Here is a 14530-nt window from a genome sequence, read left to right on the forward strand (position 1 = left end):
CGTCTCCGACCATTCAAATTCCTCCCGATATCCTGTACGGATTTTCAAACCGCGAATGTTTATCCCTACTTTTGTTTCTGTCGGAAAACAAGGGAAAGCAGTCTCCGTTGATCTCATTTTGACCACGATTCTCTTCACGGATTTTCCGTTACAAAAAAAGGAAAAACGTAAAATTATCTAGTAATGTTTTCCGCACGATAGAGGGTCGCGTCGATAGATAGGATCGCGATAGAATGGGAAACTCGGGATCTTCGCAACCATCCAAGGTGCGAAAAGACCGGAAGAAAAACGACGGTGACGGGTAAGACAATTTCAAGCTCGACTCGAGACGAATCCTGACGTCCCGAGTTCCCGAAGCAATTATTTCACTGACTTACAAGTTACATGTCTTGATTTTGGGTAGCGTAGATGACCGTTCCGGAAGTAATAGAAAGAGAGATGCTGCCAACCCATGTGGGCCCAGACGAAAGGAGACCGTCAGGTGCCGAGCCACGAATCCCTTCATTATTTTCTTCTTGCGGTTACGCAGCAAAAAGCCGAAGGAACACGTAACCGTGATCGCGCGTGCAGCAGGAAGATTGTGGACGCAAATGACCCCCGATCAAAGAAAGAAGTACATAGATCTGGCGAATGCCGAGAAGAAGAGGCGAGAAGGAAGGAAAAGAAAGATGAGAAAGTCGAGGTGGGTACTATCATCGATTTGAAGGGTGGTTGTTCTTCTCGATTCTAGTTTGTCGTATGAATTTCTTTTCGTCAGGAGAAGAAAAAGATAGCGCGGACAGGACGAGGAACCGAAATACAAAATTTTCCAAGTGAATGCAAATCGGATCATTCCGCCGTTCTCACCGTTCCCACTGTTCAAAGCCTCGTGAATCCCAGCAGATATTTTTGATTTCTTTTTATTTGTTAGTAGTTTTTTTTTAGATCTATGTACAATAAATATTGATGTATTTTTACACTATTAATGACCTTTCTTATCCGTTTAAAGAGTTACGCTAAAAACCGGGCAGCAGATATCACTGCCTCTCGCACAATTCTTATCATGTCTCGTACTCCTCTGAAAAAATCGAATTCATTAACGTACTATAAATATATTATTATTTTGTTCGCGACCGTTCCGCGAAGCGTCGCCGACGCGTGGGAGGGAAATTACAATTCAACGTACACGAACGAGCACCAGTTTTATGTATTTCCCCACAGACAGGTCGAAGGGAAACGAGTGGAGCCGCGCGTCTCCCTCTTTTTCACTCTTTCTCTTTCTCTCTCTCTCTATCACACTCTCTCGCTCGCTCTCTCTCTCTTTCTCTCATCGCGATTCGATACAAAAAATAATTTCCGCATAAATTTTTCTCACGACGCTCCGTGGAAGAGTTTTCTGTGTTATATACGCAGTCATAATCTTTCTCGAATGTGAATATATATATATGTATATATATAAATATGTATATATACATATATATATATATATATATATATATCGGTCCGTGTAAATGTATCTCTGTCTGTTCCTGTTTTTTCTTTGATCGGTCTGTCCGTTCGTTCGTTTGTTTGTGTATGTATGTGCCCTTTCACTCCAAATATTAGCTAGAATAAAAACCATTATTACATACAATAGAGAGTAACGAACGAATGCAATTTGTCCTCTGCGTGTGTGTGTGTGTGTCGATTTCCCTAATCTGTCTCCTCGTGTCCATGTGACGGACCGCTCGAACCGGATAAAACTATAACTGTATATTGGATTGGGTATCATGATGACGATAATAATAGTAATAATATTAATAATCATAAAAATAATAATATTAATAATGATAATAGTAATCGATAGAAATAATAATAACGACGATCACGATTAGGACGATATCGCGTCAAGGGGTGTGGCTGGTAAGGAGGTAGGGGTATAGAGGTGATAGTGGTAGTGGTTGTGGTTGTGGTGGTGGTGGTGGTGGTGGTAGCGGTGCTGATAACTGGAGAAAAACGTAGTGTTGATGCTGATGATGAACGATGATAACACGGTAAAATGAGCAACGAACGCGTTCACGATGATCCCGACTTTTTGACAATTGTAATAATTAATTCGCAATAATACAATTCGAATGATCGTAGCAGTAAGTATTTTATGATACAGTAAAGTACAGTGTGCCTCGAAGAAAACGTAAACAACAACGTTCAACAATCGATAATATCAAACAGAATATTCTCTGTAAGTATATATATATGCATATATGTATATACATATATATACATATATATATATACACATATATATATATAAATATATATATATATATATATTTGCAAATATATATAAATACATACACATATAAACATATGTATACATATGTATACATATGTATATGTAAATATATAATTATTATTATTATACAGAAAACGTAACACCGTTGCGATTCAAAGAAGGAATGCCCTACTAAAAAATAGGTATTCGCTTTGTGGATCGTAGATCCCAAAACAGAGGAGGGAAGATGTATACGTACTCGTGGTATATCTCTTCCGCGACCTCGACCGATCGACAGATCGATCCTCAAGGTACATAATGATTAATCGTTTTGTAAATGCACAGAGTTACCAAGAACCCATGCTTCGCAATTTTCTTATCCGATACCGCGATCGTATCCCGCACATGTATTATCCGTGTCTCATAACGTGGTACTAGGAAGGAATGCGAAAGGAATCCGCTATTCGCTGAGAAGATTATCACTAGTACTCCAGGTGTATTCCATCGCGTGATCCCTTTGCCCCTGTGCTGGATAGTACACCACAATGAGAGACACGGACAGTACATAAGTGTACACGTCGACAAGTCGCAAAGCCTCTCGATGCGAGCTGTCCTCCTCTCGATCCTTCGAGGACCACGATCCGCGTGAACCTTCGGGGCTAACTAACTTCGTAAAAGAACGCGTCGATACGTTTCGATGGAGTAGCTAAAAGAAACGGGGGCATAGGGAAAAGCTGCGTGATACCCACGTCAGTGGTACTATAAAACGAAACGTATTTCTCGTGGATTAAAAGAGGTCACTGCGGCGGTGTTCCCTCGAAGGACGATACTCTTGCGGTGGAAGCAACAGAACTAGCGATCGGTAGACTGGCGATTCGGTTGACGCCACGTATTCCCGGCATCGAGATCAAGTTCGAGATCGCATCGCGCAGAACGCTTGTAAACTTGTCTCGGCGAGAAAACAATGATCGTTGCTAAGCGGACGAGGGCCCTCGGGCCTTCTCCGCGTCGAAGTTTTGCCGTTGCGGGTGAAGGGGTGTGCGTTTAGGTGAATTTAGGGGCTAGCGTGGCCTCATCGAACTGTTCAGGGGCTGCATAAGGCCTCCGTTGATGTAGCCGTGGTAGGTTGTGTAGACCGTCGCTGGGTTCTGCTGATGGGGGTCCTGAGGGTACGGCGCAGGTACGTTCACCACTCCCACTGGGAGTTGACTGGCTTGGTTCATGAAGCCGCCGAGTTGCGCCGCCTGGTTCATGTAGCCGGTGCCCGGCTGGGCTACCCGGTAGCCGTACTGAGCCATGAGATTCGTGTTCAGCGCCACGTTTGGACTAACCCGGCTGGCGGCGCTCTGCATCTGGGGACAGGTACTTCCGGGGTCCAGGGTCTGTCTGTACAGGCTCTCGCTCGGATACGGTTGTGTCAGGGTCGCCATGTTCGCATTCGCCGAGGACCTCGAGGTCGACCTGCTAGGCGGGCCGGGCGTACCGGGCGGTGGCACCGCGTTCACATTGTAATAGTTCTTCGGGTAGCCGAGCGGCACCTGAGGCGGGGTCGGCAACTGCCTCGACGTCTGAGGGGGCGTCATGGTGTGCGGGATCGGAGGCGGCGGCGTTAAGTTCATCGCCGGCGACGGCGTGGGCGGTATCATCTCCAGGCCGTTGGTCAGCTGTTGAAGCTTTGCCAGGCTGCACGAGTTGGTGGTCTGGTGGTTCCCAGAGGCGGACAGAGACGGCGCGGGCGTGTGCGAGTGCGGCGGCATCGCGCTCGTCTGAATGTAGAAGTTAGTAGCGGTGGTGCAGGGTGTGGGCGCGCCGGATCTACTGCCGCGATGTTGTATCACGTACGTGTTCTGCGTGGGGAAGGTCTGCGAGGCGACTGCCATGTAGTTCCCTTGTGAGATCACGGCCATGTTGTGCGAGTGAGCGGCGTGCGTGTGAGACTGCAGATGAGGCACCGGCGGCACGCTCATCGACGACGACTGTTGGTACTGGGGTGGTACGTGGCTGGTGTGCGCCACAGTCGTATGGCTCGTGTGGGAACTCGCATGAGAACTGGTGTGGGAGCTGGTGTGTTGAGAGGAGGCTTGAGTATGCGGCGTCGGAGGCGTGGCTCGATGAGATCTGCTGCTCTGCTGCGCCGATCTTGATCTGTGGGTCGTCTGCGAGCCACTAGCTCTCTTATTGCTGTGAGATTGTGGCTGTGGCTGTTGCTGTTGTTGCTGCTGCTGCTGTTGTTGTTGTTGCTGTTGCTGCTGCTGTTGTTGTTGCTGTTGCTGATGCGTCGATTGCTGCTGTTGCGGTTGCGACTGTTGAGACTGACTGTGCGTCATGTTCTGGCCCTGCGTTTGCTGTGCCAGCGACAATTGGATCGGTTGAGGAGTGTGGGACTGCGGCAGAGGCTGCGGACTCTGCGTGGGTATGCTCTGCGGCGTGTGAGACTGAGGCAAGGGCTGAGGCGTGTGGGACTGCGGCATCGGTTGCGGCGTGTGACTCTGTGGAAGCGGCTGAGGACTCTGCGTGGGAATGCTCTGGGGCGTGTGCGACTGCGGCGTCCTTGGCTGTTGAAGCGGCTGCGGTGTGTGAGGCTGATGCATCGGATGGTGAATGCTGACGTGAGCCGGCGGCGTATGCTGAGGCATCGAGCAGTCGGCGTACTGAACCTGAGGCGATATGTTCACCGCGACCGATGTGGCCGATGGCGCGATCTGCATCGAAACCGAAATCGGAACGGTGACCGAGGCCGGCATCGACGGCAGCGCGCTTGGCGGCCTCTCGACGCTGTTCTGAGACGCCAGGTCGCTGGATATCGATGTCGGCGACTCCAATCCCAGCTGACTGACGTCCAGATCGCACTGGGCGTAGTGCAACGAATGCACCGAGTTCGTAGTCGAGTCGGGTGTGTACACACCCATGGAGGGTAGGTCTGGCTGCGAGGGTGGCGTCCGCTTCACCGAACCGGGATTCTCTAGGTGAGGCGTCGTCTTCCCGCTCTCGGGAGAGTTCTGCTTCATCTCCTCCGGCTGCGTCTGATGCAGGAGCATCGTCTCCTGTTGCTCCATGATCGGTAGCGATTTCTCCTGCGGCGTGAGGGGTTCGGTTTCGGGCGAGGCTATGTTCGAGACGACGACGCTCGTCGGCTCTTTCTTCTCCGTGGGAGTTACCGGAGAAGCCTCGATCTTTGGCCGTGTCGACTCCTCTTTCGTTTCCTTGAGCGTCGTTATCCTCTCGGAAATCGTCTCTTCCTTAGGGCTATCTTTATCCTGAGTAATAGCTTCTAATTTTTCGCATTCTTCCCCCTTGGGCGAAGAAACTTCAGGTACCAATTTCGACGTATCCGGGCTACGAGAAATCGCTTTCTCGGTCTCCGAGTCCTTATCACATTCCTTCGGAGCTTCCGTCGTCTCGCTCTCAACGCTTCTCGCTTCCGACTCGACTTTCGGCGGCAGGCTTTTCTCCGTATCCTCCTCCACGGGTTCCTTTTCGATCTCGGTGATCTCGGCGATCGCGATCGCGTTCCCGTCCACGGTCTTTTCGGGTTGCTCGATTGGTTCGGTCTCCGGGTTGCTCGAACACTGTGTCACGGATTTCGGCCTTGGTGCAGGTACTTCTTCTTCCCCCTCGTCTTCATCGCCGCCCTCGTACTCGCCGGGACTCGCGGACGCCGTCTCCGGCTCCGGCGGCACGATCGCGCCGTTCTCCTCAACACTCTCGTTTTTACTCGTCTCGGGACTATCCTCCTTCGAGGCGTGTTGGGACACCAGCACCGGAACGGGCGATTCCTTGCGTTCAGGGGAGTCGGGCTTCTCCGACTCGGCCGACGGCGACAACGAAGGAGGAGGTATCACAGGACTTTCCGGTCTGTCGCCCGTGGGCGTTTCCGGCTTCAACTGAGGCATCTTCAGAGCTTCTTTCTCGGCTTTAGCTCGTCCTCGCCTCGACATCGGCGGGGTTTTCGCCTCCTTCGACTCCTCCTTGCCGTTGCACTGAGCCTCGTCCGCGTTCTTCTTCTCTTTCGCCTGTTTCGCCTGCAAATATTTGGTTTGCCTGCTCGTCACCTTCAATAAGATGTCGTCCACTTTGCACTGTTTCTTCGTCGGCTTCTGCACCGTTGACGACGGAGTCGACGTCACCAGCTTTGGCGATGTCTTCTCCGGTTGCAAAGCGTGGTCCTTGTCCCTGTCCTTGTCCTTGGGAGAGTCCTTCTCCTTCGTCTTCTCCTTCTCCTTTGGCTTCTCTTTCTCCCTTTCCCTCTCTTTTTCCTTCTCCCGATCCTTATCCTTCTCCTTTTCCCTCAAAGACTCGCGAGTCCTCTTCCTCGAACTAACCTCCGACTTCTCCTTCTCCTCGGGTTCAGTCTTTTCGGAATGTTTTCGTTTGCGGAGAGGCGTCGTCGTCGTCGTGGTCGTTGCCGTCGTCGTAGCGCTCTCGACCGCCAGAGGAGTCTTCGGCGTTCTGATCCTTCGCCTCGACATGGTCGACAGTAGAGGTGTCACCTTCGTCAAGCTAGCCGCCGAGGAGTTCGCGTTTTTTGCAGTCGCCACCGATCTGGAGTTCCTCGGTGTTGTCGGAACGGCCTTCGGCTCGACGTCCATTGGTTCTTTGGACGATTCGGGAATCGTCGTGGAGGTGGTGGTCCGGGTCTCTTTTTCGGGGTCCTTGCTCCCCCTCGTGTCCCTCGCCTCCTTCGTTTCCTTCATTTCCTTCGTTTCCTTCGTTTCCCTCGACTCCTTAACCGACTTCGTATCCTTGGTCGCTTCCTTCGTTTCCTTTGCGTCCCTCGACTCTTTAGACATCTCTTTATGTACAGCAACGGCGGCGGCGGACTTTTGCGAGCTCTTCTGTTTCAACGGCGACGACCTCCTCTGGCCCAACCTTCTCCCCCTCGGCTTCTTCTTGATCTTAACCTTCTGAATCTTCTCGACGATCGCGGCCGCTTGCTTCGGCTCCGCCACGGGAGAAGTTTCGGAGCTGGTGTCGGCGCTCTCCTCGGGGCTTTGGTAAGGGTTCGGGATCTGCGTGAGCAACGGGATCCATCGGAGACAGTCCGGGTCCAGTTTGATGCGGGAACTCTTCCGCACCTTCGCCATGTGAGCGTTCACCTTGCTCCAATCGACTACCACAGCTACTTTTGAGTTCCCCTCGCCAGGCAAATGGACCGATTTGATGAATCCCAGCAGCTGCATAGCGGTCGCGATATCGTGCGCCGAAACGCCGGTCTCCTTCGTGATGTCGCCCAGCCGGATGTCCGTCGAGTTACGATGGGCATCAAGGTACTCGAGGACCACGCTCTTCCAGAACGAGTGGTACGACACCCGACCAAGATCGGAAAGAGGTTTCTCCGGGGTGCCGGGTATGCCCTCGACCTTTGACAACAGGTAACTGAACTCGATGAGAAACCTACCGAAGCCCTGCCTCTGGTACTGCGGCAGGGTCATGATACAGGAGACGTTGTATCTCTGCGCGGGACAGTGCTTCTCCTTGCTGAAGTAGCCGACCAGGTGGCAACCGTACTTGTCGTTCTTGGTCACCGCGTAAAACAGAAATGGCTCCACGTCATAGTACAGGGTTTTGTGATCCAAGAACAATTTCGCTAATAGACACAAGTTCTGACAGTAAATCTTGTTCACGTTACCGTCGATCTGAAAGCGAACACAATATACGAGATTAGTATAGAACAGCCCTCATAATTGTTGCAAGACAAAATTTAAAAATTACGGGACAGGTGTTAATACATTTAACAAACAGATTTTGGTTATGGAGAACTATTATGAATGAGTAACGTTATTTTGGTCACCAATAAACCATTATCGATGAGCGGAATCTTTTTTTTTTTTTTTTTGTTTATTCGTCATCTTCTTATTCGTGTAAAAAATGATTCGTCATTCGCGAATAACCATTGAATTCAGTAGGATAGCAAAGTGTCCGAATTCTCGATCGCCAGCAAGATTAAAGGCGAGAACCGAATACGCTCGAGAAACATAATGGCTTTACGACTTTGGCCGGCAACTTGGTCCCGATCGGTGTCGCTAATTAGCAGACTACAGGGTAACGAATGACGAAATAACGAATAATAAGAACGAATAACGATCGAGGAACTGTAGTCGAGTAAAGAATGAGATTTTATTCTAGTGATGCCTAACGCTGAGTTCTAGAATAGGAGTCTTGAGATCGCGTAACAAATCTAGAGAAACCGGTAGAGAAATAAAGAGGGAGAGAGAGAGAGAAGAGAACGCACCTCGAAAACGGACAGTCCGTTGCACCTATAGATCTCGGTGGCCGGTGGATGCCTCCACTGGCACTTGTCCATGTGTCTGTCGAGTACCGCTCGACTCTTGGTGTACTTTAGGCAGAACTCGCAGAAGAACAGTTTCGGTAATCTCGCGTACTCCTGCGGGAATGGACTCGAGTACCACGTCTCCACTTCGTACCGACCGAAAACGATGGCGGCGGGGTTCCGTGCGCCGTTTCCAGCCGCAGGATTTCCGGTGCCAGGACTAAGAGCCGAGTACGCGGCTTCGTCGTCTTCTCCGTCCGCATTCGAAACGGTGAGTCTCGCCGCCCTGTCCCGGGCGTCTTTAAACAGATCGACATCCTTTTGCGTAACGCCGGGCGGCAAGGTCTGCGGTAGAATCGGCTCTTCTGTAAGCAGAGTTGAAAGGTTGGTTCTTCTCGTGCTCGCACACCTCCGCGGGACGAATAGAACGACGGAAGTAGAGCTCTTCGCTGGGAAGATCTCTATCGAGAGAAAGAAAAACGTTCGAGTAGAGAAATGGTTCGTCATCGCGGTCTTCGCGCGTTTCTTCGACGCGTCCAGTGTGAAGGAGAGGACCAAGACGAGGAGGTGTTACTACAACCACGGTTCGATACTTTCGAGGGCGACGCGACACGAAACACGAAACGATTCGAGGAAAGCACGGGATCGGTCGTTAGACAATTCGTCGTCGACCGAAAAACAAAAGCAATGTTACTTTGATCGAACATGCGTGACAATATGGTATTAACCAGTGCACAACCTCGACGAATATAATCCAAACGAACAAAAAAAAAAAAAAAAACAGTGAGCAGTTCTGGCGGTAATTCTGGGGTCGAGTAGAGCTGTTAATAGTTGTGAGTACGGTGGGGCATCGAGAGAGAAAGCAAAGCTGTGGGATCGGGTATTTGTGGAATGTGTTGGCAGAGTATCGGTAGCCTGGCTCTTCGATGGCAAAAGGACATTTTCGTATTGCGTTGCGAAGGGCGTCGAGTTTTATCAACAACAACGGTGTTTGCCTGCTAAGTGTCAGCAGCAACAGGTAGACGCTCCAGTTTCGACTAATACGGGACCGGCTGAGTGTATCAATAGTATGCCACCCAGTGTCGTATTTCTTCGTCCTGGAAAACTGACCAGTGCGGTTACACGTTTCCGATTGTTACGTGGGGAGAGGGAGATCGGAGGATACGTGGCTTCGACAACAATTTCTCTTAGAGGTTTGTGGGTGGTCACGACCGAGTCGCGAAGCGATGAATCCAACATCTGTCAGAGGCGTTTTGGTGCTCGAGTCTCGAAATTGTTCGCGTCGACCGGCAAACACGAAAACGAGAAAGAGAGAAAGCGAGAGAAAGAGAGAGAGAGAGAGAGAGAGAGAGAGAGAACCGAAGATGAACAAAAGTGTGTACGAAACGATTGCATGTACGGTCGGGTGCGTTGGCAAGCGTGCACTAATCGTGTACCCTATAAATACATACATATATGCGGCATGGATTAAAGGACAGTTAAGTGTGCCAGAGCCAAGTAAAAAAAATTATTAGTGACATGCAATAAACCACGTAAATATTCGTGGCGTGAAACCGATGGAAATCCTCGGGGCGATCCACGGAGACGCGAATCCTGTTGCGGCATCGTCGTCGTCGATCCGATCCGATCCATTTCGTTTTATTTCGAGAATATACACGAGAGGTTACCACCACCGTGAGAGACAGATTTCCATCGGTTTTACACCGTGTGACCCATAAACATCCTATCGAGGAACCTGATTGTTCTGTGCTCGAACGCGCGATTCTGTTCCCTCGCGATCGAACGAGATAGAGCAACGAACATTCGTTAACGGTCCCGTGAGCATAGGAAACACAAAAGATTCGATCGGGCGAGATTACACGCATGGTACGAGAGAACAATCACGTTGATCCTGGAAAAGAAGTTACGTGTCAGAGTCACATGTACACACACATATCATATACCACACCACACCGCCAACACATCCACGTGGTGGTGAGCGAGGATTAGATTAGAGGGGAAATCTTCTTTTTGCGACTTTTTTTTTTTGGGTGCATCATCGAGGTTAAGGGACTCGTGAGCGGGTCGGGGATAGACTCTTACCCTTCCTGGTGGAGCAGGGTGTCGCGCGGGGTGTCGTGGTGGTGTTGGTGGTGGTGGCGCTAGTACAGGCTCGTGGATTGGACTTTAGGTTAGGATTTGATTTCACGGAATCGGAACACAGGCCGGACTTCGAAACAGCGGGCACAGGGTGGCGTGTCGTCTGACTGTTGCTCGTTTCCGTGACCGTGTTGTTGTTGTTGCTATTACTGTTGTTGTTGTTGTTGTTGTTGTTATTGTTGTTCCTCTTTCGTTGGTAATGATCGTGCCTGTGCGACGACGGCGAGGACGACGGCGAGGACAGAGACTGGTCGTTCGCGGCGCACTTGACGAGCGACGAAGCGTCCTTCATCAATTTTCTCCTCTCATGCTCGTGCCTCTTACTGTTCACCGCGGTTTTCACCAGGTTCGACGGCGTCATTTTCGGCAGTTTCTCGTTCAACGAGCCAACCACGAATAAACTCTCGTCGGAGGGCGTGAAGATCCCGGGCCTCGGCAACTTCGGCGCTTCCTCCGCCGTCGTTTTTTTCCTCTCCTTCGATTTGCCGGCGACGGGGACAGCGACGACGGCGGGCGACGACACGTCTCTTTTGTTCGCGCCGGTAGGCGACGGCGGCTGAGGTCCCCTCGGGAGCTTGGCGACGCTGCCGCCGCTCTTCTCGTCCGCGTTAGGCCGTTTTCTCCTATCCGGGGCGTAATTAGGCGCGGCCACACCGGACCTCGCCCTACTGTTCGTAGGCACTGAAAAGAAGTGACTCAATCCGTCGAACAAGCCTTTCAGTTGACCAGCGCCGGGCTTCACTTTGTTGTCGATACCGCCGGTGAAACCGGAAGACGCGACACCACCGACACCGCCACCGACCCCGACACCGACACCAACCCCAGCCCCGACACCGACGTTCTTTTGCTTCTTTTTGCTGTCCGTGACGGCGGAGGCGGCGGTCACTGCCGGTTGTATGTGCAAGCCGAACGTCGGCGTGCTGCCCACGTCGAGCTTGGGCAACGGAGCGCCAAAGGTGTTGTTGATGTTGCTGAAAAACGGCGACTCAGCGTTCAACTTGGCGGCGGCTGCGGCGAAACCCCAGGGCTTGTCTTCGCTGAGATCGCAGGAGAATGGACTCCTCGGTTTCGGGGATTCGATCCGAGAAGATGCTACCCGGCGACCACCCTCGGACGCGTCCTCCTCCGAGGACGAGTCGCTCGACTCGCTCGAGCTGTTACCCTCCTCCTCGTCCTCCTCCTCCTCATCGTCGTCGTCATCGTCGTCATCGTCATCGTCGTCATCGTCATCGGTGGTGTCGCTAGCATCCGAGGAATCGCTATCGGATGCGTCGCTGCCGCTGCCGCTGCTACTGCTGCTGCTGCTAGACGCTAACGAGGCCTTTTTATTACCCTGCTGTGCAGGTTGCTGTTGTTGTTGTGATTGTTGTTGTTCCCGCTGTTGTTGTTGCTGTTGTTGTTGTTGTTGTTGTTGCTGCTGCTGCTGCTTCTTCTGGTTCGCGTTACCCCGAGTCAACCTAGGACTAACGTTCTGCGAGGACATAGACTTATCACCGCCCCCCACCCGCTTCAACTTATTGTGCTCCGCGTTAAATGCGCTCAGCCTAAAGAACTTTTGCTTCTCCTTCGAGATCCGGTCGTTCTTTTCTTCGAGTAGCCTACCCTGGCCTGCGAGTTGGGCGGGGGGTTGTGGTATAGGAGAGGAAATTAAAGGTGGTTGACGAGGGGAGACAACACCCGCATTACCGTCCGAGCTGCTGTCCACCTGTGCCACTCCAGCAGCGCCTTTCTTTCCGGGAGTCGCGATCGTCAAGCTCTTTCTGGATACCGTCGATCTGAAACATATCGAACGCGACACCACCGTCGAATAAACCGTGTCGATCGAGATCGCCGTGCCACCGCGATCCTTCCCGCGACCGTCTCGTTGCGAGAGCAACTTCCACCGAGACGACCGGAATCCGCAGCCGTATCTAGACGCCGCGCCACAAGGATATTGTTCGCTGCGTTTAAATCTGTGCTCAGCAGCGAAACCGTTAAATCTAAATACCACGATCAGCGATGGGACCGATACCAATGTGATCAATTATAGACGGTTCAATCCGATACCGATGTACTCGATAAGAAGTATCCATACGTATCAAGATTTTAGGTCTGTACTCGTCACCAATTAACGCTACCGATCCTTCTTCGTTCCATACCAAACCGATACCGTATTCGATCAAAGCCAAGTCCAAGAATTGCACGAATTAAGTCGGATCTACTCGAAAAGAGGTATCGATTCCTTTTGATACGTATGGATACTAGATTCAAATTTAGTCGCATCGCGAAAGCCGCGTTTACATTGGGCAACTTTTGTTTGGGCGATTGAGTCGATTAACCTCAAGTTGCCTAATGTAGACGGGGATTAATCGGTGATCACGATTGCCTCGCGACGTCTGGACAAAGCGCGCGCGAAGGAAGGACGGAAGGAAGGAAGGAAGGAAGAAAGGAAGGAAGGAAGGAGGGGAGAGCTTGCTTGGGCTCGGTTTCGTTCGTTCTCGCTTATGGATTGGTAGTGTGCTTACTTTCTATTCTCGCGTAACTTGCTGTGTCTCTTCCTCGCGCTGGTCGGCGTGTCGTCGAGCGAGGACGAATCCTGCGCCTTGCTCTTCTTCCCGTCGTCCTTGACGACCGGCGTGTGCGCGGTCTGACAATGTCGACATCTCCAGGGCGCCTTATTCTTCTTGTCGAGGGCGGGATCGAGACAGGTGGGATGGTAACACTTGACGCAGCCGGCGCACTTCACCAGATAGTTCTGCGACTCCTGTTCCAGCTGACAACCGGCACAGATCGGCGAACAGTCGTCGCAGGACCACGTAATCCCCCTGTCGACCAGGATCGAGAGCTCCTGCGGGGCGCACATGTTGTGCAGAGCAGCCCCGCAAACGCTACACCTGCTCAGCTTCTCCGCCGCGTTCCGCTTCGTGTTGTTGTTGTTCCCGGCTATCGTCGCGCCGAGACACTCTTTGCATATCGGCAGAGGAGCCGGCAGCTGCGACAGACAACAGACACCAACGATAAATACGATCAATCGTTACAGTACAAACAACTGGAGCACCTACCCACCCTTGTCAATACGATTCTCTCTACGATACTTCTTTCTCGTTTATCGTTGTCCACAAGGCAAAAAGGTCTACACTTTACGTATCCCTGTCTCTTCGCTAACGGTTCAATATCGATGACAGAGAAATTTCATTTCGAATTAACCCATTTGCATCATTAGCGTGTATATACGCTCAATTTTTCGGGTCACTATCATCGGAGCCGTATGCATACGCTCAAATTTGTTGGTCACTATCATTATTCGTTAGCTAAAAGTAGAAATGGAGGGTGTTGTTGAAGATGAAAGTAGTAATTCTGATTTTTTCTTATAACGCCGAAATATGAAGTTCTGTGGAGTGCTGAAAAAAGTTTTTGGTGATGAAGGCCTTCTTTTCGTATTTCCTTACGATGCAAATGGGTTAACAAAAACGAGTAACCCATTTATTCCATTGACTCATTCGATATTATAGAACAAGGTGTTGAAACCCCTCTACTAATTCGATCAAGTGTCACGCTCCGTAATCGTCGATCGTCGTTACAACACGATCGAGTAATTGCAACGCGTGGTCGACGAACGCGAAATGCAACTTTGCGACGATCTTACGTCGGGCACGAAGCAGTAATTCGCGGTGTTCTTCGCGCGAGATTAAATCGTAACCGTAGGATGCGATTATTAGGTAGTAATTGGTTAATAATTCGCGAGAAGCGAATTGAAACATTCATCAGGATATTCCAGCAAGTTTCACCCAGTCGGGGAAAACGCGGTAAACGTTCGATCCCACGGAAAACTATAAAAGCGAAAAACGAAGGAGTCTATCGCTGGTCCGTCTCGACGGTTGACCCACGGGGTGCGAGAGATCGCAAAG

At 51.0% G+C, this 14530-nt stretch overlaps 1 protein-coding gene across 3 annotated transcripts in view; it reads right to left on the reverse strand.

Annotated features, from left to right (window-relative positions):
* Positions 1–2235: 2235 nt before the first annotated feature.
* Enok (histone acetyltransferase enoki mushroom) overlaps positions 2236–14530 on the reverse strand; it is a 28830-nt gene continuing 16535 nt past the window's right edge. For 2 of the 3 annotated variants that reach the window (XM_076784488.1, XM_076784497.1), the window contains exons 3-6: positions 13148–13614; positions 10587–12418; positions 8466–8869; positions 2236–7869 (exon numbers count right to left, since the gene is read on the reverse strand). In XM_076784488.1, coding sequence (XP_076640603.1) covers positions 3295–7869; positions 8466–8869; positions 10587–12418; positions 13148–13614 — 7278 coding nt within the window. In that variant the 3' untranslated portion in view covers positions 2236–3294. The remainder of the gene's footprint in view (positions 7870–8465; positions 8870–10586; positions 12419–13147; positions 13615–14530) is intronic. The other variant, XM_076784507.1, reaches the window with a different exon arrangement.

This window comes from Halictus rubicundus, chromosome 1 (assembly GCF_050948215.1).
Source record: "Halictus rubicundus isolate RS-2024b chromosome 1, iyHalRubi1_principal, whole genome shotgun sequence".
NCBI classification, from domain to species: Eukaryota; Metazoa; Arthropoda; class Insecta; order Hymenoptera; family Halictidae; genus Halictus; species Halictus rubicundus.